At 38.1% G+C, this 25,151-nt stretch overlaps 1 protein-coding gene across 1 annotated transcript in view; it reads left to right on the top strand.

Moving 5' to 3' along the window:
• BIRC6 (baculoviral IAP repeat containing 6) overlaps positions 1-25,151 on the top strand; it is a 293,548-nt gene that overhangs the window by 156,480 nt on the left and 111,917 nt on the right. Inside the window, 7 exon segments of the mRNA XM_008174422.4 lie at positions 1,018-1,239; positions 4,779-5,559; positions 6,911-7,054; positions 10,849-10,978; positions 14,669-14,800; positions 19,479-19,646; positions 23,367-23,540. Coding sequence (XP_008172644.2) covers positions 1,018-1,239; positions 4,779-5,559; positions 6,911-7,054; positions 10,849-10,978; positions 14,669-14,800; positions 19,479-19,646; positions 23,367-23,540 — 1,751 coding nt within the window.

Genomic DNA, 25,151 nt, shown 5'->3' on the forward strand with positions numbered 1-25,151 from the left:
AATTGGAAAGGGTTCAGAGAAGAGCCATGATACTGATTAAAAAATTAGAAAATATGCTCTACGGTAATGGACTCAGAGCTCATTCTGTTTAGCTTAACAGAGAAGTGACTTGATTACTGTCTGAGTATCTACATGAAGAGTAAATATTTAATATTGGGCTCTTCAATCTACCAAATAAAGGTGTAACACATCCAGTAGCTTGAAGTTGAAACTAGACAAATTCAGACTGGAAATAAGGTGTACATTTTTAACAGTGAAAGTAATTAATCATTGGAACAATTTTACCAAGGGTTGTGATGGATTCTCCGTCACTGACACTTTTTAAATCCAAGATTGAATGTTTTTTCTGAAAGATCTGCTCTAGGAATCATTTTGGGGAAGTTCTATGGCCTGTGTTATTTAGGAGGTCAGACTAGATGATCAGTGGTCCCTGCTGATCTTGGAATCTATAAATCTGTGAAACCCCTTTCTTCCTTCTGCTTAAATTAGCTATTACTTACAGGTGTTTAGGGAATTGTTCTTCAATACTGGTAAGGCTGCAATAGCTCTGTTGCTTCCCCTGCATTCTGCATCCCAAAGTTTAACAGTTTAAGAGTTTTTCCCCATACACTGTGTAGTTATAAAATTACAAATATTTACAATTTAAAACATAAATTTTAAAATCACTTGTTCTTCTAATTATTGCCAATCCTGAATTAAGTCTTCTGTGGTTCTCCTGCAATGGTTAGTGACATCCCAGGTTTTACAAATGGTGCAGGAAATGTGAAATTTGAGAAACTGCAACATGAATTCAATTTGTGGCAGATCAGTATGAGATCCCAACTTTAACGGCAGAACTTGATTTTTTTTTTTTTTAAATGAACCTTGGGAAACATAAGATTTGTAGTTTACCGTCAATATTGGTTTAAAGAAATAGATAAGTGTAAATTATTTTGGGGCAGATACTTGATCTGCCTTATAGGTTCCAACTGCTGGTTGATCTTCTGTTATAATATGGTATGTGCTTTTGCCTTCTAGAATTCAAGCCCTGCTGAAGTGGGTCAGTGATTCTGCAAGAGCAGCTGCCATGAAAAAAAATGTCCGCATCAGTTACATCTGCCCAAACAGCTCAACAAGAGAGTATGGTCTCTTGATGCCATCTCCTTCCCATTTGCACTGTGTAGCAGCAATTTTGTGGCATAGCTACGAGCTACTTGTAGAATATGACTTACCAGCATTGCTGAACAGAGAGCTCTTTGAGTAAGTAGTGCAAGTAAAATATTTCACTATATGCAGTCTATAACTTCTGTTTTTCATTTATTAAAAGATGATAGGCATTTTGCTGTTTCCATGTGCAGTAATAGTGGAATACTAATTTATTTGGTGCTTAATATATTATGGTTAATGAAAAGGTACTGTACTACAGAGAAAGCCAGAGTTGACTATAAATAACATGATATTCTAAAATTATTTGGTAGTAACTGTAATAGGTGACCAAATTATTCACTTTTGTGGCCTTATTTTTAATATACAGCATTTCTGAAACTTCTTATTAAACAATTTATATGTTTTTATAGCTATTAACAAGATCCAACCTTTGTTTTCATTTCTGGGGCCATGGTTCATGTAAAACAATGTAGAAATATTTTAGTGCAATTGCAGTATAGTAAATCTCCAATATTAAGAAGATTCAGTTTCTCAAGGAGCCATATCCTTATATTTAAAACAAGAAATGAAATTTTACATTTTAATTAGTGAACTAAATTTTTGCTATAGTTGACATTTTAAAATGGAAAAGCTAGAAGATGTTCTTTTGTGGGCAGCCCAAGTAATCCAGTTGGAATTCAGCATACCTGTTTAGCCAGACCATGCCTGAGTTGCTGATTACAGTAACCATTTATTTCAGGATTATCTTCAAATTTAAAAACCTAATTAATATGATAAAAATTTTAAAAAACAAAATAAGTGTTCTCTTGGCTAGCAACCACAATATGTTGGGTAATGTACAAGCAGAAAGAAAGACACAGTAGTTTGAAAAGCTGTAGCAGGACTGGATGCAACGAAGTTTCTCAGTTGAGGAACATAATTACTAAAAGTGTGTCTATCCCATAGGCTGGGTCCAGTCCATGCATGACAGGAGTACATCTTGGAAACTGTATTTTGGCAACTAACCATATAATTTGATTGGTTTAATGTCCTAGTAAATTGGGGGGAAGCAGCAGATGTGACATATCTTGATTTCAGTAAGGCTTCTGACATAGTCCTACATGACATTCTCATAAGCAAACTAGGAAAATGTGGTCTAGATGAAATTACGGTAATTACTGCACAACTGGTTGAAAAGCATACTCAGAGTAGTTCTCAAAGGTTTACTGTCAAACTAGGAGGAAACTTATCTAATGGGGTCCTGCAAGGGTCTGTCCTGGGTCTGGTAGTATTGATCATTTTCATTAATGAGTAGGATAATGGAGTGGAGAGTATGCAATCTCCACTCCATTATCCTACTCATTAGGGAGTAGTAGGTATTGCATGCACTTTGAAGGACATGATTACAATTCAAAACAGTCCTGACAAATTAGAGAATTGGTCTGAAATCAGTAAGATTAAATTCAATAAAGACAAGTGCAAAGTCCTACACTGAGGAAGGAAAAATCAAATGTATAAATACAAAATGAGGAATAACTTGGCTAGGCTTCCCCAGGCCCAGCACATGGCTCCAGCAGTTATCTCCTCCTCTTCCTTAAGGGTGTCATAGAATCATAGAATATCAGGGTTGGAAGGGATCTCAGGGGGTTAGACTAGATGACCTCCCGCTCAAAGCAGGACCAATTCCCCAGACAGATTTTTTTTGCCCCAGATCCCTAAACAGCCCCCTCAAGGATTGAACTCACAACCCTGGGTTTAGCAGGCCAATGCTCAAACCACTTTGCTATCACTCTCCCATCAGTCTTCTTCTGATGCCAGGTAATGTAGATCAAGCTATCCTGAAGTGTTGAAGGCTCAATGTTCAAGCACTACAGATTATCACAATTTTGGGTGTGGAGGTGTTAGCTGCATATATTAATTTTTACTGCTTTCCTTTAAAAAAACAAAAACAAAACAAACAAACAAAAACCCTATGTTAAAATAGTTAGCTGCAAAGTCAAGTACTCAGAAGTTAGGAAATGCTAGATTTATGATTGCCTGTGCAATTTAATTCAGCCTTCTTGTTCATATGCACTCTGATATTCTTTAATCACATGGCCACATACTATTCTCCACCACCCCCCCACCACCCCCACCCCCCCCCCACACACACAAGACCCCACCTATTGGCTTATAAGTAGCTATTTAAACTTGGAAATAATACAAAATTTCATAGGGAGTCAATGTAAGGAAATTATGTAGCTGTGTTTTAGTCAATTAGGTCCTTTATAAGAACACTGGGGTTATCCTCTAGGTCAGTGTATCTCAACCTTTTTGATACCAGGGACCGCCTTGCTGCCTTCCTCAACTCTGTCAGGAAGATCTCAGGGACCAGCACCGGTCCATGGACTGGTCATTTAGAAACACTGCTGTAGGTAATTTACAGCTGTAAGAACTTAAAAACAGTGACTATTTAGCAGGCATGTGATTGGTGATCAAAGAGGAAAAATGATTATAGAATCTCACTAAGCCACCAGTTATGCAGGCTACTAGTTGAACAGTGTTTTCCCTTAGATATCTGACACCTAATTAAGTGTATCATCCTTCAGGGTAGACATGAAATAAATCCTCCATCTATGACAGGAGTAAAAGTGGGCTCTGATTTCAATTTGTAAGTAGTTGAAATTATCCCTACCCAATAAGATCTGAAATGCTAATACTGAAATGGGATCTAGAGTATATCCACCTGTGTGGAGAGTCAGATCACATTAGGCACGAGTGTGCTGTAGTGTGAGAGATATTGAAACTCAGCTATGCTTTTTTAAAATAATTTGTCTACTTTGAAATAAATTATGTAAATAATTAGTGATACAGTCCAGTGGTGGTGTAATGGCATTTTCAAAAGTGGATGAGTAATTTAGGAGCACAAGTCCCATTGACTTCCTTTACCATTAAAGGCAGCTCTTCTTTGACTGCAGACAAACTACAGGATATGCATTCTTTTGAGTGGTTCTAGAAGAATAATTGCATAGGTTTAATTTTATTAAATTGTACCCTATCTTCAATTGTAATTTTCTTCAGAAGAGCACTGAGAGTGAGGGTACGTAGAAAACTTCATTACGCTAAATCTACGTTACACTATTTTTCATTCTTCTATCCTAGAAGTTGTTTAGATGGTGCTTGAATAGAGAGAGTTATAAAATGTCCTGGGAACTTACTAAAATACTTTGAGATGTTTAAACCGCTTAATTGCAAAGTTCTTCACAAAGGTGGGTTACCTTATCCCCATATTTACGTGTTGCGTTATTGAGGTCACAGTTTATTCAAGGTTGCATGACCTAAATGGTACAGTTGCATGACCTGGATCTCTTGATTTACAGCCCTTGTCTTCAGTCTACTAGATAATAGCTGTATTAAATATATCCTAAAGAAATAAATGCAAATATAGTGATTTTTATGCAGTGTCCAGATTATGCTGTGATATCAAGTAGGCTAACATTCTCAGATATTTGTTAGTTAAAAAAAGTTCTACAAACCTGAATATAGTAGCATAATTCAACTCATTTATTGTATCTTTGGAAAACATTTTTATTAACTTTTGACTAACAAGGGAAAACGAGTGGCAAATTTTTGTTTTGGTGTGACTTTTTTTTTTTTTTCTCCTTCTCCTCTAGGTCCCTCTTTAACTGGTCAATGTCTCTTCCCTGCAACATGGTTTTGAAGAAAGCTGTTGATAGTTTGCTTTGCTCAATGTGCCACATCCACCCAAATTATTTTTCCTTACTTATGGGCTGGATGGGTATTACCCCTCCTCCAATGCAGTGTCAACATAGACTGTCTATGACGGATGATAGCAAAAAACAGGACCTTAGTTCATCTTTAACAGATGACTCTAAAAATGCACAAGCACCTCTTGCACTAACAGAGTCTCACTTGGCTACCCTTGCTGCCTCATCTCAGTCTCCCGAAGCTATCAAGCAATTATTGGACTCAGGTTTGCCCTCTCTCCTTGTAAGAAGTCTTGCTAGTTTCTGCTTTAACCATACTTCCAGCTCTGACTGCACTTCTCAGTCTGTGGATATTACCCAGGATAGACTCAGGAGACATCATGTTCCACAGCACTTTAATAAAATGCCTATCACGGCAGACCTAGTTGCTCCTGTACTCAGGTTTTTGACAGAAGTTGGTAACAGCCACATCATGAAGGATTGGTTGGGTGGTTCTGAAGTCAATCCACTGTGGACAGCACTTTTATTTCTGTTGTGCCATTCTGGTGCTACTTCTGGAGGACACAGTGTGGTAGCACAACAGACCAGTGCAAGATCTACTTTGCTTTCTTCAACGGCAGGAACAGGACTGACCACTCAGCAAAGGACCGCAATTGAAAATGCAACTGTTGCATTCTTTTTACAGTGCATTTCCTGCCATCCTAATAACCAGAGGCTGATGGCACAGGTAAAAGAGCAAAACCTTAATCTGTAACTTTTATTATTTTTAAGTGAAAATTTAGTTGGTACAAGATTTGAGAACATAAGCTTTTGTGGCTTAAATTTTACACAGGAAAAAATAGCCTATTGGATGATTAAGGGATGTGAATGTAGATTCTGCAGTATTTTTTGTATTTGTAGATTTGATTCTTTAATATGCCATTTAACGGAGACGATTTTGCATCATAAATATTAGCACATTGGGCTTTGTTTGATGGAAGAGAGATTAATTCTTCTGCCCGCTAGTACAATATTCAGTATGGCACATGGGGCTCTGTTTTGTCACTTACATTAAAGTGCATTTCTGTTTTGCTAACTCACTACAAGAATGGCACCTTGGTCGTGTGTTTGTAAATCAAATTTGCCCAATTGTGCACTCTTAATCTGGAATCCAAAGATAAAACTGGATGTTTTTTCTCTCTCATTAATAAAAACAGAGATGCTTGAGCAACTTTATTGCTTTCAGTGCAGTTGATTGCTGCACAGGTAACAGAAAGCGGGATGTGGCATTGCATTTGGAATTCTGTTAACATATTGAGAAGAATGGAATTGCAGCAGATGCTCTTTAGTAGCAACATACCGGTGCCCTTTTGCTATCTTGCACCCCCAAGTGACTGTTGCTGTTACGGGGAGTGTCGACAATTCACAGTAGGGAAAGTGTTCCCAGGGGAAATGTTGCTCGTAAGCGGTGGTTGCTCTTACAAGATGATGCTGCAAACAAGCATCTACTGTAGTTCATGTCCTCTTAGCCGTTAGCTCTGGAGTGCCAACAGGAGGAAAACCATTAAAAAAAAAAAAGCCTTAATTTTTATCTGTAAATTAAGTCTGAATACATACTAGGATCAGATAAATTGAGTAAGAAGAGGCCATTTCCAGAGAAGAACTTCACCCCAACGTAGTGTAATTCCTCCATAAAGCAGAAAAATTACTTTTCACATTCTTGATGCAACACCTAGTCAAGATTGACTTTCCCTCTCCATATTTTTGTCAACTAGCCTTTGTTTTTCACAATATTGCCTTAAAAATAAACTTGAATTATTATATTGATTCCTATGCTTCTTTTTTTTTTTTTTTTTTTTTTTTACTCTTAATTCATTTTTAACTTGTTTTGCTGTTGGTAACCTGTTCATAGGTGACCATTTATCCTCCTCTGGTGATAAATTGAAGATGAGATCATTTAAACCCTACTTTGAAAAATAAGTGGCGGCAGATCTTAAAAATTAATGGCCATGCTGTGCTATTAATGGTAATGCAGAACTATATTTTATAGATTTGTGCACGGTCATATTCTAAAATTTTATCTAATCTTGCATTTTTAGGTTCTCTGTGAATTGTTCCAGTCATCTCCTCAACGAGGGAACCTCCCAACTTCTGGAAACATTTCAGGGTTTATTAGAAGGCTATTTTTGCAGTTGATGCTGGAGGATGAAAAAGTGACAATGTTTCTTCAGTCCCCATGTCCAGTAGGTCTTTTGTGTATCTACATTATGAATGTCAATTCGATCTGACTACACACTACTTGTACATTCTCACAGTTGATTCTGCTTTTTTAGCAAACAATGACAGCTTTCTTTACTATATTTATTGCGGAATAGTGATAATTACTTTTTTGGTGGATGTGGGGAGAGGGTTGAAGGGCTCTTTCTAGATTTTTAATTTGCTGTATATCACTTTGACATATTTACATAAATATAACATTTAAAAGAGCCACAAGTAATTCTACTTCTATCTGACACAAGAAGTTATTGAATGCCCGGGAAGGGGATTTGGTGGAATCATTGTTGATTGGAGAGATGAAGTTTGTGGATTGAATCAGTCATCACTGGACAGAGAGAAGTGAATGGAGTTACAAATTTTTAGAGGATCTCAGTTCGCTAGAATCTGGAACCTCTTGAGGGACTTCTGATAACATGTCTTATGAATTTATTTAGCACTTAATTTTCAGTGTTGAGTGTTGAGATGGTTCTCTCATATTCTAACTTTAGTAAATTGAAAGCTGGTCAATGAATGATTAATGTTCACTGATTACCAAACATCATTGTATTAATTTAATTTTGGTTGCCTGATTATTGAAGGAAGTGATGGCAATTGAGACTGCCAATAGATAGAAGCAATTAAAACCAAAAAAAAAGTTAAGTAGTAAGAGAATTTATTTACAAGAAAAATGTTTTGCCAAAAAAAAAAAAAGACAAACATGAACTAGGTAAAATTGCAGCTTTCTTTTATGCCAACATCCTCTTGGATATAATACAAAATGAGCAATTTAAGGAAATAATTGAAGCACTGCATCCAGGATATACTCATTAAGACAGATTTAAATTCGCAAGTCCACTGCTTGATGCTACAAGTGAAGAAGTAAGGGAAAAATTAAAGGAAGAACTGAGACCATCTAATACTTCAATACTGGGAAAATTGCTTTCCCGCTTATTGATCCCCACTATTGATTCTACATTTGAAAAGTAAACCATAGAATATTATATCCAAGCAGTTGACAGTGCCATCTAAAAATACCAAGAAATATGACAAGGAGATCTTTGCTACCAGTTCAAAAAACAAAAATGAAAATAAAGAGCAACTTCTTAAATGCAATCATCCTAAACTGCTAACATATAATGTTCAACACTGTATTTAAACCTGTTGAGAAAGGAACATCTAACACAGTCCTAAGGTATATTGAGGAAGTTCAGAGGTTCTTGCCTAGTCACCATGACACTCTATTTACGTTTTTTAAAAAGGAGGATTGATGCCCAAGTTTCCCAATGGCACTTTTGGTGGAGCACCAGAAGAGTGTGTTTACATTTCCATCCAACTACCAAAAGTATGAAATTTGCACTCTTCATGAAAAGCACGCATTTTACATAGCAAGGACTCTGCAGAGAGTTACTAACTTAGCAAAAGCCATTGAAAAAGACTTCAAAGGAACGTGACATTACAGGCTACATTACTGTCACAAAGTGTGGTAATATGATTTGGTTCTCAATAGCAGAGAACTGGAAGCATACAAAAACAAATTTGAAAAATGATTCAGAGAATCTGAATTGACATCAGTTCAATTCAAAATTTTGCTAGGTTTTATAGTCAGCTCAGCATCTGTTTCTGGACCATTACTTATCACCCATAGAGGTACATTCTGTTATCTCTTCTAGCATCCCAGAGGGATCTCAAATGCCTTTACAGTGTCTTTAGGACTTGGCCACAAACCAAAGTGTGGTTCTTCAGACTCTTGGCTCTATGTGGCTGAACAGAGCAGTTGCTCAGTTCTCCTTCCTTTCCTTTTTTTGGGGGGGGCTTTTAAAGCCAATTTTCACAGCTGTTCCCCACTTCCTCTTCCCTTCTCAAGTAAAATTTGGAGATTTTAAAAAGGAAAAAATGATTTTGTCCAAAATGATACTATTTACTAAACGTCTCACCTTGGCTTTGTTCTCCCACCAACCCACCGTGCTTTACCCAGCATAGTGGATCTGGCTAGAGAGGAAGCAAAAATTGTGATGATGGTGCCTCGCTTTGAGGGACCTCTCTCTCAGGAGCCACAGAAGGGGTGCTCTACCACAGTTGTCCCCAGTCCTTGAACCCTCAATTCCCCCACAAGAAGGGGATCAGAGTCTGGATGACTTATTGGGACTTCTCTCTCACACACGCATCCTAATCTACACAAGATTCTTCTGGAGATAACTGCATAGGTAGGTCAGTTCTCCTCAATGTCCAGGACAAAATGGGCAAGTCAGTCTTCTTCAGTCCTGAGACCCATCAAGGTAACTCCAAATATATATTCCCAAGACTATTCCATCCACCTCTAAGAGGAACATTTCCATGTCTTAGGCCTTCAAGTGGTTAATGAGATCCGTTGATGGGGAGTCTATCCTTTGTCTCCCATACATCCCTGGAGTAAGATTTGGGCTCTCTTGGGGATGTTCCTTTGTGTTTCCTCACTAGTTACCCATTGAATGATGGCAGACATTGGATCTTGAAGGTTTTTACCAACACGCTCCAGCAGCTTAAAACCCCAAACGGGGGGAAAGGGCTCTGCCTTCTTACAGAAATCAGGATCCTGTCTTTCCACGGTTACAAAGTGATTATCTAAACTCAAGTCATTTTTGTCACTTGACTTGGATTCCATAGTTCTTAGGATATAGCTTTTATTTCTTTTTGCTCAATCTCAAACATCTGAAGAAAAAAATCCTAGCGTAATGTGGATGTACACAGAACAATTAAAATATATTTGCAACATACAGAATCTTTTAAAAGATTGGATTGCACATTTATATCTTTTCACCTAAACTATCTAGAACAGGGTGTAAGTTAGCTCTAACTGGGTGGGTAGAGTAATCTGATCAGAAATGGCATTTACTGTAAAGAGTAGATCTTCAGAACAGCAAATATTCTATAACACACCCTTCAAACACTACAGAGTTCTCAGATGTCATAAAAAACGAGTTTTGACTAAATTTTGCCCCAGTGACACCTATCCAACCCCTCTGCTTTTGATTGGGTTGCACAGGAATAAACTGGCCCTGCATTTGGGATTTAGTAAACAATTCTGTTGATGAGCAAGAAGTAACAGAATAATAACTTTCTGTGCAGGGCAGGGAGGATTTTGGAAAGCTAGGAGGGGTAAAAAGCAATTAAAATGTTTTAACTAAAGAAATCGGATATGAATTTAAATGGGGGAGGTAATTTGGGTTGAGAAGTGCTATTTTCAGTTATTTTAAAATAACTTTTTAGTGGTTCTTGTATTATAAAAGAAAAGTACCTATTGCTAAATCTAGAATTACTTTGCTAACTATATTTCTGATTACTCATAAATGGTATGTGATCTTCAACTTTTTTTTCTGTTGATTTCTCAATAGTAGTAACCACCTCTGTGCAAAGCTTATTGGAGTGGGGGAGAATTTCCTTTTACTTTCAAAAATAAAAGAAATTAAACCCAAAGTACCTAATATGTCAGGTGCGCGCACACTGAAGATGATGAGAGAGGGTCTTGTACTGAACTTAAACCAATAGTCTTTATTTTTATTTTCAGAGTGCTAAACAAAAACAGATTTTTGCAGCAGTTTTCTTTGTGTAAATTTTTTTTTTTAATTTGTGATGAATCATTTTACCATCTTATCAAGTTGGCATACTTTCAAAAAGATTTCTTTTGGTCTGGAGAGTCAGTGGCTGCATATTGTGATTTTACTTAATATAGTTTAACAACTTGTCATTGTTGTTGGCCTTATTTCTGAATACTTGCAAGTAACTGGTTTTTATTTATTTTTAGCTGTACAAAGGTAGAATTAATGCTACCAGCCATGTAATCCAACATCCAATGTATGGCGCAGGACACAAGTTCCGTACTCTTCACTTACCTGTCTCAACAACATTAGCAGAGGTTCTTGACCGTGTGTCAGGCAAGTTTCAATACTGTGCATTTAATTCTATAATGTGTTAAGGAAAAATTATGTGTCTGCTATTATATGTGTGTGATATCTGCATACTTGTAACAAAGTTTCAAAATAGACAGTAATCAGAGATTAAAGTTTTACTTTTTTGGGAACATATAACACAGACTTTCCTCTAATGGTTGCAGTTTTAGATTGACATACAGTTCTTTCAACTTTACATAATAGATTTAGAGGAGGCAATCTTAGACATACTTAACCGTTCAAAGCTTATCTTCAGCTGCCAGGCCACAAAATATATTACTATGCCTACATTTTCAATATTTAAAATACTTTCAAATTTTCTCCTGAGATGCTTCCAAAATCTTATGAATATTTGAGTTCAGTATTCAAAGTTCCCTTTAACTGTGTCTAAGCCCAATTTTAAAAAATTCCTTACGGCGATCATTTGCTTAATGTTTATTGCAAGTTAAACATCACAGAAATGATGTCCATGTGGAGTGTTTACCATCCTTTTCAATCTGATTTACACTCATACATATTTACCTGCAATATAAATAATATTTTATCTATAAAATGGAAATTGAGAACAAATTTTGAAAGTTATGAATAAAGTTGAAAAACAAGAACAAGATGGTCACGACTGAGGTATTTATTTTATCCAAAAATAAAATCCAAGATTTTCAGTGAGACTATTAGTCTTTTCTATATTAAATATCTATTTAACTGCAAGGACCAGTTGAACATTTTGGAGAAGAGCAATCTTTAATAAAGATTCAATTACCTTGCTCATGAAATTAAGGTTAACGTTCACAATAAACAAACATCACAGTGGCCTCTCAAGGGTCCTTGGGCAAAACCAGGAAAATCAAACTTGATGTTCCAAAGGAGAGAAACAAGCAAGGTAAAAAGCTCTTAAGCCATTTTATATATGCAATAAAGTTTAAAAAAAAAAATTCACCACAATATTAAAAAAAAAAAAAAACTTTAGTAGGTCGTCTGTATTGCTAAGCTATTGTTGACATTTTAGAGGAGTCAAAGGAAATTCAAAGTTACAGTTCCTAGAACAGTTGCAACTCTGCCACATTGCACATAAGTGAGTCCATACAAAATACATATTTTTATAGATCCTCGTATGAATTTACAAATACTTAGCTATAATTTTGACAGTATATACGAGTGTTTCCGTTAAAATTGCTCTGGAAATGTCTATATTTTCAAACTTTTTCAAATCCTCTGGTGTAGTTGTATTGACTTTGTGCATTTCTGAGGGGCTATATTTGTTTGTATCTGCTGATAATCTGGTGTGCTCTGTTTCTGTGACCAACCAGTGCTGCACTGACACTTTTTCATAATTAACTTTTTCCAAAGTCTTTTAACATACTGATGACCAGTAACCTATTGCACTAATGTAGCATCTTTCATCAGAGTATAGCAATTTAAAATAAATGGGGAAAAAATACATGAAGTTACTGGTATGTGACACTTCTATTACCAGACAAATTTCAGTAAATCAAATACCCTGTTCACTGGAGCTTTGTGATTAAAAATGATGTATGTCCTACAGTACATTTGAACTTTGATTATGTGTTGTGTGAAGAAGTACTTCCTTTTGTTTGTTTTAAACCTGCTGCCTATTAATCTCAAATTGCCGTCTCTTATGAAGTTATAATTTCCCTATTTCTCAAAGTATTCTAGCGTACTTGGGTAGACAAGGTTTAAATACCTAATGATAAACAAGCAGAAACACTTTTAAAAAAAATAATACCCAATACCTCTTTGGCTGCCTTTATGCATCACAGAGAGTTAAAAATGGCAATAGCTCAATTCTTTCTCTTTGCATTTGCCTTTTAAATTAACTCTTATATATTGTTTGGCCTGCCAGTTGTAAGAACCCTTCCATTTGAGCTGAAGGGGAGGGGGAATAGTTTTTGTAGAAGGGTAAAAACGCACACGCACAGTAACTACATGGTTATCCATATTTCAAATAGTCAAAAGTCATCATAATTGTGAAGAATATTGACTATACCACCAGAGGCAGTGGGATCTCCGTGCAAAAGGAAGGGACTGGGCCATTTAAGAGTGACTCAGTCTACTTCTGGCAGCGTCTGCAGATAGGGAAGCAGCATCTGCTAAAATAATCAGCCTGTGCAACTGCTCACTCCCTTCTCATTAGAACAACAAGGAGTCTGGTGGCACCTTAAAGACTAACAGATTTATTTGGGCATAAGTTTTCGTGGGTAAAAAGCTCACATCTTCAGATGCCATCTAAAGATGTGAGGTTTTTACCCACGAAAGCTTATGCCCAAATAAATCTGTTAGTCTTTAAGGTGCCACCAGACTCCTTGTTGTTTTTGTAGATACAGACTAACACAGCTACCCCCTGATCCTTCTCATTAGGTGACTGAAATGACATTCAGCTCAACACTTAAAACACCAGCAACTATGAGGATTATAATACTGACCCAATATAAGTGCATCCTAGAATATAGCAACATGGGTCAGTCTCAAATTTTGCTTTACAAGTACACCTCCCAGATGCAGTTTCTAATATGCCTGTTGGCTCTGAGAAACCCAGTGATGCACATTCAGAGAACCTAAGGATCCTGATTATAAAATGCAGCAGGTGTCTACGATTTGCCTGGATTTGATGGAGACACAGCTCCCTGTCATGCTGGAGGAGCTCTAGAATAGCTGGGATTTTCTGGGTTTCAGTGGTCTTGTAATTCTCTCTATCAAAAGTGAAATTTGGTTCAGACGAAGAGTAGGTGTCATCAGTCAATTTGTGTCTTCAAGCAAGGAAAATGCTTGATTAATCTGGAGAAGAACCCCAGGCAAACGGTTTATCTTTCAGTGCCTCAACTGTAGATGATCTGGGTTGTGGTATAAAAGGGGTCCTTGCAGGAAGTACATGGTGACTCCTTGGACACCTAGGTCCTAGGCCCATGTTTCGTTTGACTAGTAGAAGATGAGGATGTCACGTGGTCCTTTTTGATGTTTTCTGGATCACCTTCCCAATCGGAAGTAGACAAGGAGACTATTTGGCCATTTATGCACTATGACATCCATTACCAATGTGAGATCATCCAATGCAACCAAAAGGAAAATTGACAATTGTTTAATTCTTGCCATTAGTAGATTAATACTGATATCTAGTGTTCTGCATCTAAATAAGTGGTCTGATTTTTCAGAGGTGCTAGGTGTCAGCAGCTTCTGTTGCCTTCAGTGGAAACAGAGTGCTCAGCAGCTGAGATTTACAATATGACATCCAAGTTCAAATATTTTGGCTTACTCATCTAAGTCTACAGTTGTCTACAATTAAACATAGTAATTTATCTTTGTTTAATCTCCTTTTTTCTGTTGGTAGCAGTGATTTTTCTAACTCTGCTAGTCATATCACCCGAATACAAACAACTAAATACTTGAACTTCTGCCTGGATTGTCAAAGCATTGTTTTTTTAATAGCCCAAGGAAAATTAGCTGCAAGACTTCTTGTCAGTACTGTCAATGCCTGGTCTTTTGTTATTAAAGAAGCTTAAGATAATTTTGGTAGTTAGAATGGAACTTAAGGCTCCAAACCAGCAAGGTAATTGAGTGAAACCAAATGAATATCTAGTGAGTGGGTGAGAAATTATAATTAAATCAACATGACATCTTAATACCTATAAAATATGTGTGTACTTTTTTTTTCTCCTGCAGATACACCAAGTATCACAGCTAAACTAATTAATGAACAGAAAGAAGATAAAGAAAAAAAGAACTACGAAGAGAAAGAAAAAGTTAAAGCAGAAAATGGCTTTCAGGACAATTACAGTGTTGTTGTTGCCTCTGGTATGTGTTGTGGTTTTTTTTGTTTGTTTGTTTGTTTTTTTTGTTTTTTTGTTTTTTCCCTTTTCACCTCTTTTGTAAAATCAATCCCTCTGAACATAAAATGAGAATAATTATGTCAACTCGTATAAACCCACCATTGTTATTACTAAAGGTGTACTACTGAAAATGTTTGACAATGATATTCCTTAATTAAGCTTACTGACCTTTAGCAACAAGGTATGGGCCCCGGTACAACCACGACCACGAATGAGTTACACTGTGGTAAAGAGTGCTATTTGTAAAAGTACATGTGTCTCCCGCATGTGTCATATTGTATTTATAAAGGTCACCTAAACCCAGAGCCTTCATTTACACCGTTTGCATGGTAAATACAAATGGTTCCATAGTGGCAAAAGATGTCACGATGGAGATAAGTACGTATAAAACCAATACTCTTTATTCCACATGAATATAGAGGATTTTCCCAAAATCCTAGACCTTTTGAAAACTCATTCATATCCTTCTAAAATCAGTCATGTCAACTTCTCTTGTAAAATTGGAATGGAATGTACACTCTGTAGCTTGAACATGAGAAGTTGACTGTGGGAGAGGGGATTTAAAGTTGAACAGGTGGCTGCAGGAGGTATTGCAGACTGAACTTCTAAGGAACTCATGGTATTCTCTTAACACTTTGGCTGACCATCTTTTGAAGATGGCTGATCTACCATAGTTTCACCTGGGCATGAAAATGAGCTCAGGGAGGGACACTGGTTTCTTTTGACTCTTGAAACCAGTATTTCTCAAACTGTCTCCCCTATCAGGACCTCAGCATTTTAAACACAATTTAAGAGGTTCATCTATATCTGAACTGGGCCACTGTTTCACTACTCAAAATATGTTTAATGCAACTCAGCTGACTATAAAGTGCAGCAGCTTCAGTGGGAGAGGTAGTGGGGATGGAGGAACAGATGGGTGTGACTAATCATAAAATCATAGAATATTAAGGTTGGAAGAGACCTCAGGAGGTCATCTAGTCCAGTCCCCTGCTCAAAGCAGGACCAACACCAACTAAATCATCCCAGCCAGGGCTTTGTCAAGCCGGGCCCTAAAAACCTCTAAGGATGGAGATTCCACCACCTCCCTAGGTAACCCATTCCAGTGCTTCACCACCCTCCTAGTGAAATAGTGTTTCCTAATCCACTTTAATCCTTAAAGTGTTACTATATTTTCAGAATAAAAAAACAGCGCTTTCATATGTACCAGTGAACAAGAAAACTTGACAAGTTTTGTTCAACATTTAAAAAGATAAAGTTATGAGAGAGGCAGCATAGTCAGCGAGGGCTGACCCTAAGCAAATTTCTGTTCTCATAAGCACCATGTTATATCTCCCATCCTTTTTTTAAATAGACTTTAAAAGTCTGGTTCTTTATTGCATCATTTTACTTCTATCCTTTCTATTAAGTGAAACCTTTTAAAAATTTTGTTTATCCCAGTTATGTGTTTTTTCTTTTTTCTTGCTTTTCACTATTCTGTATCTATCCTTTTGTCTTTCTCAATTTTTCTCTTAAATAGCAGTTACTATGTTATGAAATAATTGTTCTCTCCTTCTTTTTCATCTTTCTTCTCCTGTGTTGGGTTATCTACCTCTTCCCCAAATTTACAATCTTTCTTCTCTCTTACGTTCCCTGCTTCTAATTTCTGTACTTGTACCTATCATCATCTTTCTCCATACACACACACATTCATCTCACAAAAATACACACATACCATCTCCTTACCCGCAAAATCTTTTTCTCTTGACTCTTCATCCAAAATCTCTCACACACACTAGTCTTCCCATCAAAATCAATGAAATGTGCAAACACATGTCATACATTCCAGTCATACTCATCATCTTTCTCCACACACACATGAAAAGTCATTTATAAAGTATAGAGTAAATCACGCTTAAACTGCAGCTTGTTGTGTAAGTATATCCAAGGTCCAGTTTTTATGGCAATCTAGGCTGCAGTTCTGCCACAAAATCCTCAGAATCTGCAGGACTATCTGGTGGAAACTTGAAACGGTTGCAGCTTCAGAACTTTTTAAACAAAGGTTTTATAGAATTAAGTAAACATGTAAATAAATTCAATCAATATAGTATCCCCTGTTTCTCAGTTCATTAGTATGTTCTCCCCACATTTTGTTTCAATAAACCAGATGATCATGTGTACATTTCAGAATTTACTACTACTAAATAGATCAATTCACACACTCAAGAAGATAATACTAATGAGATTACACTCCCTTCACTTTTTCGAAGCTGTCTCCACAACCATGTGAAACTGGGCTCTTGTGTATACAGTGAATCCCATGTATAGAAATATTTTAGCAGCATGCAGATCAATAATCTATGCTGTTTGTATCCAACCTTCAGTTCAGGTTTTTCCACCACAAAATTGGATTGAATAGAGCAGTGTTTCTCAAACTGGGGTCGCTGCTTGTGTAGGAAAAGTCCCTGGCTGGCCGTGCCAGTTTGTTTACTTGCCCCATCCGCAGGTCCGGCCGATTGCGACTCGCACTGGCCGCGGTTCACCGCTGCAGGCCAATGGGGGCTGCTGGAAGCGGCGGCCAGTAAGTCCCTCGGCCCGCGCTGCTTCCAGCAGCTCCCATTGGCCTGGAGCAACGAACCGCGGCCAGTGGGAGCCGCAATCGGCCGGACCTGCGGACGGGGCAGGTAAACAAATGGGTCCAGCCCACCAGGGGCTTTCCTTACACAAGCGGCGACCCCAGTTTGAGAAACACTGGAATAGTGTGTGTCCATATTATATACAAGTCCCAGCATGGAGTTAAGATGGGGCTGGTGTTTGCATCCATGTCACCCTGCTGCACTACTGAACTGCTAAATTTCACACCTGGAGTGCTGTTGGAGTCAGTGATGATCATAGTTCTTGATGCCTTCCATATTTTGATTATTATTATTTTTTTTTTCTGAGAACTCTCAGGATTTCATGGCCATTGTGATAAACCATTGGACTGTTTTACATGACTCAATTCATAGTTGGGCACATTCTTGATCTAGTGTTTGGTTGGGATTGGTGTTGGGATAGAAGGATTTTTTTACCCATGTCATGGGCTAATGATTGTCTCCTATGATTTGAGGTTTGGAAAAGGAACCTGTTTTGATGGCCTGCCCTCTGAGGTTCACAGAACCTGAGCATTTCCAGAGGGCTCCAAGAGAGAATATTGTTTCTCTGACGTACCACCTTAGTTGTAGTGTGGATGGTAGGACTTGATAATCTCTTGTAGGGTGACCAGATGTCCTGATTTCATAGGGACAGTTCCAATATTTGGGGCTTTTTCTTATATAGGTGCCTATTACCCCCACCCCCTGTCCCGATTTTTCACACTTGCTATCTGGTCACCCTAATCTCTTGCTACCAATGAAGTGGCTCCAAAGTGTCTTGTTCAGTAGCTTTGTCCTCCTGGATCACCATGGTCTTCTGATGACCTATAGCAACTGAAGTGATAGGAAGACCACGTGCCAGTGATAGAAGCTGCATGCCGAATCAGATTATTTGTGTTAAGAATTTCTTGGAACCTTTTACAATGGCTGTGCAGAAAGCAAAAAAAAATTAGTGTCTAAATCTGTCAGCAGACTTTCTTAGAGTACTGGACAGCCTGTTTAATCTGAGATGTCTTTATATGTTGTCTGATATTATTCCCTGCTATTGAGTAGAAATTTCATATTACTTGCTGATTAAAATCAGGTAGTGTCACTGAACTGTCTCTCTGGATGTGGGGCAATATCAGGGGGGGCACAAAAACTGTGTGATATTTGCTTGAATTCAGACCTTTGTCATTAACTGGGGTACTAAAGTTGTTGAGAATACTTTGTGTCATAAACTGTGCTTTGGTCCCATGTTGTCCTTGACTGGTTTCCAGCTCTATTAAAAATGTGATACAGGCACCCTTTTTTATACTTTTAGAAATCAAAATAAATACCAAGTAAGGTGTTATGTGGTTGTCACTGTGAGAGAGGGGGAGCTACTGGTAGGGAGTTCTGTAAAGTGGGACCCTCAGTTTAGGAATTACTGATCCACCTTGTCAGCTGAAAGTGAAACTTCACAGCAGCCCATGTATTTATAAATCTTAGCAGCTAGACTGCAGCATGGGTACACTGACTTCCCTTGAAGTTCATTCTCTAGCCCTTAAACAACCAAACTTAAGAAAAGTTTCCCTTCCAGCCCAACAGCAAGATATTTTGTAAGCTGCTTCACATTTTTCCCAATCACTTTTGATTTGACATAGCCTGAATATTTTTACAGCAGAGCATGCTGCTAGACCATTTTCTTTATCCAGGCTTTAAGGGTCGGAATGGAACAATAAGAGTTGGTGTTTGGCGGTGGTGATAGGATAATGCAATTTGGCTTCATATTTTAAGTGGTGATTATATCTTCTGTTTTTTAGCTCTGGGGGATGGATAGCCTTGTAGTTATATCAAAGGTGCCTAGGAACTTTTATAAAATAGTGGATATAAATCCAAACGGGTAAATCTTAAATACCTATATGCAGTTCTAATATTGCTTACTTCCTCTATGCAGGAAAGTTATCATTCCCGCTATTAGCACTGCTAGTAATGAGAACGTCTTCCATTAAAGAGTTAACTAGAAAGGCTTTTGAAACCAAAATGACTTCGAACATTTCATTTCTTTACTAGGTTTGAAATCTCAGTCAAAAAGAGCTGTTTCATCAACTCCTCCTCGTCCACCATCAAGACGAGGCAGAATGATGACAGATAAAGTAGGTAGCTCTTCCTCAGGAGGTGAATCTTCCAGCAAGACCATTAGCGTTCCAGTTTTTCATCTATACCATAAACTTCTACCAGGTAACTTCAAGAACTGTTTTTAAACTGTTGAAATAATTAACTTTCCCTTCAGTTTAAAAAAAAAAAAAAAAAACCTCAACATGATGTACACATGTAATATTAAATAGTAAGTATAATGCTGATGGATATCTGCATTCCTTCTTTCACCTCTACCTACTGCAGGGTTATAACCATTTTATCACTGATGTACCTTTCAAATGAAAGCGAGGCTTTATAGCAGCTCATGTGTCCTATAAAGCTTGGCTGTAAAAACTGAGGTATGGACATGCTGGCTTCCCTTGAAATTCATTCTCTAGCTCTTAAACTGGCAATTTAATTAAAAAAAGATTTCCCTGCAGCCCAGCAACAAGAGTTTTTGTAAGCTGCCTCACTGTTTTTGACCTCCCGGGGATAAATTCAAGAATCCGCTATATCCAGTTTGTCACTTAAGTGGATAGCAACTTTAGTGCTTTAGAGAAGTTCATTTGCCAGTCTGTGTCCTTGATTGAATGCCACAATATTTATGCTTCCTAAAATAACATGTCTTAGCCAGATTTTCATATGAAAAATATGTAAAGCAGCCATGTGCTATTCAGTATTTTGAATGTTTATAGCTGACACACAGACTGGTGGAGTGGTAAATTAAGATGACAGGTCACCTTATTGCAGAATGAAGGGTTCAGGGAAGAGTCATGAGAATCATTAGAGGTACAGAAAACTCTAATATGAAGAGAGATTGAAAAAAGATTATTTACCTTAGGTAAGGAGACAAGTAAGAGGAGCTGTGATAATATATAGAGTTATAAATAGTATAGAGAAGAGCGTCTGTTCTCCCCATCTAAAACAAGAATGAGGGAGAGTGGGGGGATGTTCACTTAAATTGAAAGGTGGCGAATTCACAACAAGTAAAATAAAATACTTTTTTACACAATGTGTAATTAGACTGGAACCTTTCCATAAAATGCTGTTGAGGTCAAGATTCAAGTGGGATTAGGGATTGAGGTCTCACAAGAATATCCACAGTTGTTATAGTCAATGCTAAAATTTTTTGGAAAAAATAAAATCTGTTCCAGAGTTTAAGTCAAACTCTGACTGTTAGGGATTATGAGGAGATCTTCACTGGGGTACAGATTGTCTCACATCGCCCTACTGCAGGGTTCATTCAGCTTCCTGGTGCTGGTCACTGTTAAAAACATGATAGATGGGCAACAGATCTGATCCAGTATGGCAATTACTCCATTCCCTATATATTTAGGCAGAGCGATTGCCTAATAAACTGGGTTTATTCAAACATGCATGTTAATACAGCCAAATGCCAGGTCATCCCACTAGGAAAAAATGTCATTTACAGGATTGGAGGTGTATTCTGGAAAGCACTGCCTTGAAAAGGACTTGGAGATCATGGTGGATTGCCCACCAAACATGAGCTCCCAGTGTAATGCTGTGGCTGAAGGGGGTTAACATTATCCTTGGATGGATAATGGGGAATGTATACTAGTAGGGAAACAATATTGATAAAAGCAGGACTGGAATAGTGTGTTTAGTTCTGGTGTCAGCACTTTAAAATTTTTGAAAAATTGAGGGTGCCTTAGGAGGAGAGCCACATGAATTACTTGTGGTCTGGAAAACCGTCCTTATAGTGAGACTTAAGAAGTTCAATCTATTTTGGTAAAGAAAAGGCTTTGAGGTGACTTGGTCATTCTCAAAGTTCTTACTCTGGGATAAGATACCTGATTCCAGAGAGTTCTTCAGTCTAGCAGACAAAGGCATAAGAAGAGCTAGAGTTTGGAAATTGAAGTTAAATTCAAAATGGGAATAGGGTGCGTTTATTTATTTATTTATTTATTTTAAGTGCGGGTACCTAACCATTGAAACAGCCTACCAAGGGATTTGGTGGATCCCCTGTTACTTTAAGTTTTTTAAAATTAAGATTCTTTTGAAAGATACTGATATTGATGCAGAAACTTCTGAAATTCTTTGGCCTGTATTACACGAGATCAGATTAGATGAGCACAATGATCAATCACTGTAGTGTCTGATTACCTCACAGTTTTTAAAGTACTTACCCTTACAGCACCCTTTGAGGTAGGGGAAGTACTAATCTCATTTTACAGATGGGGAACTGAGGCACAGAGGGACAAGTGACTTGCTCAAGGCCACCCACAGGAAGCCTGTGGCTATGCAGGGACCCAGGTCTCCAAGTCTCAGGCTACCTCTCTAACCATTCAACCATGCTTCCTTTTTTTTTTTTTTTTTTTTAAACCTGAGACCTTCATTACCAGTAAAATGAATACATTTTTTCATACACAGGCTGGCAGCCAGTAGTGTACTGTTGAGCAACTACACTCACAGCTGCTACTTGATGCAGCTCACTGGCTAAATTTTTGGTACCCAGATGGCTACCTGTCTGTATGGTCAGAACCTGCCCCACAAGTCCAGGACTTTGCCTCTGTCTGGCAGATGCAGCAGGCTTGGTTTTCTGTCACTTCATTTTGAGGTGTATCTCTTGTCTAAGGGAATAGAGACCTTTCATTTACTCTTTAAGGAGATGCATTGGGTCTCCTGGCAGCCTGCGGAGAAACAACTTCAGCCATTGAAAGAAAGCTTGCTTCTTAAGTGGATGCAGCTTTGACACAAGACAACTATCTGCTTGAAAAAAATCAAACACAGTGCTTCCTCTCTGAGAGATTTGTGGAGTAAACTTCTTAATAACAATTAAAGCTATCAATTTGGTTACCTACCTCCGTCAATCTGGTTACATTCATCCCGGTGGTACCATTACCAGTCTCCACTTATATGTCTGCTCATGGGATTTTACATCTGGTGGGGGAAAGGAGTTCAGTTGCTTGGAGATTAGATGTGTATGCCTCGTACCTTTCTGCAACTTTAGCAATCAGTTTATAAATTACATAGTCATTCTACTTTAAGAGATCATCAGACCCTCTTCCCACTGAAAAAGATCAAGAGGACCATTCTTTTTTTAGTCCTAAAACTGGAGATTATTGTGGTCTTAGACTGGCTGCCTCCCAATAAGAAAAGATGAGGGAGCAAACGCTTACCTTAAATTACGTCAAATTCCTAAACACAAGAGGTCAAACTTTCTCTCCGAAGTGGCCTCTAAAAGTTTTTGTTTCTGGCTAAAAAGACTAATCTCTGAATGAGCAATTGCTCCTAAGAATCCTGTTGCTTTGCAGTTTTAGCCTGTATTATTCTGTTAATGCCAGAATTTGTGTCCTGAATTATTTTAAGTGTGCTAAATTTCTTAAAGGACTCATTTTAAAATTTTAATAAACTAATTAATGGTAAATTCTCATAAAATTAATTCTTAACTCAGAACAAGTGCTGTAACTGGCGGGGAGGATATGCGGTTTTTCATACATAATAAAGTGCAAAACTTAGTATTAATTATGGAACCTGAAGCGGTGATTCCATAATACATGGAGATCATTGGGGCACCAATACTTCTGTCCAGTGAGCTGTATCTGCGAATGTGGGTATCCAATAGTCTATTCCAGAGTGATGGAATCAGTGCAATGACAGGACGAGTTTAAACTTACAGACTTCTCTGTCAAATTTTACTGAAGTGGTCAGGAAGTAAAGGCTTGTTAGGACCCAAGGATGTTAAATTCTCCTTTGTAGCTGTGGCATAAATGAACAAGCAAGGTGTATTAAAATTAACCTAATCAAGTAATTTTCATAAATTTGTTGTCCGGAAAATGATCCAGTTGTGTTGTTGTTTAGGCCAGCCTTTGGCAGCTGAAATGACACTTGCACAGCTTTTGACTCTACTATATGACCGTAAACTCCCTCAAGGCTACCGATCAATAGACTTGACAGTTAAGCTTGGCTCCAAAGTGATCTCAGACCCAAGCCTGTCAAAGACAGACTCCTTTAAGCGTCTCCACACAGAAAAAGGTGAGTGTTTAACTTTGTTGCTGTATTTTTAGAAAGACATGCCTAACTTCAGGCTGTTTCCCATTTCTCTCTTGCTGGTATTCCTAAATCATGCAGCTTGAGAGAAGTGGTGAGATTTATAGTGCATAGGGTCTTCACTACTAAACATTGTGAAATTACTTCCAAAGATATATGGTATAAGATGCAGAGAACAAAAAAAAATGAAATTAAAGCAACTATACTAATTGAGTTTAATTGAATCCTATACCTTCACTCCCAGCTGCCTTTTTGCCACATTTGACTCAGTCCTGAAACCCTACCCTCTTCCTGTCTGCACTTCTTTCTCCGCACAGGATCTCACTGATTTTCTGTCAAGACAAAATTGACAAGTACATCATCACCTTCACTACAATTCCCTCCTCTTTCTCCATGTCACAGAGGAAATTTTCTTGTCTGCTCTCCTCCTCTAACCTCTCTACTTGTCCCAGTGGCTCCATCCCATCTCTTTTGCACCTACTCATCCCCCTCCTTACTCGTCTCCTAAACCTCTCTCTCTTCCCTAGCTCTTTCCCCTCACAATGCAAGCTTTCTGTAGTCTCTTCCATCTAAAAAGGGCCACCCTTCACCTCACTTGCCTCTTCAACTACTGTTAGTTCTCCCTTGCATATCTGAGCTTCTTTAATGTGCTGTCTACAGTCACTGTCTGGGAGTTTGTCTCCTCCAATTCGATCCTAGGCTTTCTCCAATCCAGCTGCTGTTGCTTGCACTCCACTGAAATGCTCTCGCCAAAGTTACTATTGACCTCTTCCTAGCTAAAGTTCAGAACCAATACTCTATCGTCTTCTTCATTGACCTGTCAGCCACCTTTTGACACCATCCATTATGCTCTTCCTGAAATCCTGTCCTCTCTTGTTTCTGTCCTTTCTTGGTTCTCCTACTATCTCTAACCACTCCTTTTGTGTGTGGGATAGGGATAGCTCAGTGGTTTGAGCATTGGCCTGCTAAACCCAGGGTTGTGAGTTCAATCCTTGAGGGGACCACTTGGGGATCTGGGGCAAAATCAGTACTTGGTCCTGCTAGTGAAGGCCGGGGCCTGGACTCGATGGCCTTTCAAGGTCCCTTCCAGTTCTACGAGATGGGATATCTCCATTAATTATTATTAATTATCCTCCTCATCCATCCTCCATTTTTCTGTGAGGGTTACTCACAGTAACAGTTTCAGCTACCATTTATTTCTATGCTGACAACTTTCAAATCTGCTTCTCTACTACCGACCTGTCTCCTTCTGTCCAAATTAAAATCTTGGTCAGCCTCTCTGACATCTCCTTGTGAATGTCTAGCTATCAGATCAATCTCAACATGGCTAAAACTGTCCCCTTAATCTCTTCCACTGCAAGCTCTTCTTGCTATCTCCTTTCTAGATCACTGTGGACAACACCAACATCTTGCCCATTGCTCAGGTCTGTAATGTCCTGGGTGGCCAGGCTTGGCCATCATCTTCAACTAGGCCCTCTTTCTAGGTCCTCGCATCCAGGCTGTGCTTACATTTTGCTGATTCTTTCTGCATAATATCTGTAAGAGACAGCCTTTCCTATGCACCCACACAGCTAAAACTCATGTTCAAATTTCATC

This window comes from Chrysemys picta, chromosome 3 (genome assembly GCF_011386835.1).
Source record: "Chrysemys picta bellii isolate R12L10 chromosome 3, ASM1138683v2, whole genome shotgun sequence".
Classification (NCBI taxonomy): domain Eukaryota; kingdom Metazoa; phylum Chordata; order Testudines; family Emydidae; genus Chrysemys; species Chrysemys picta.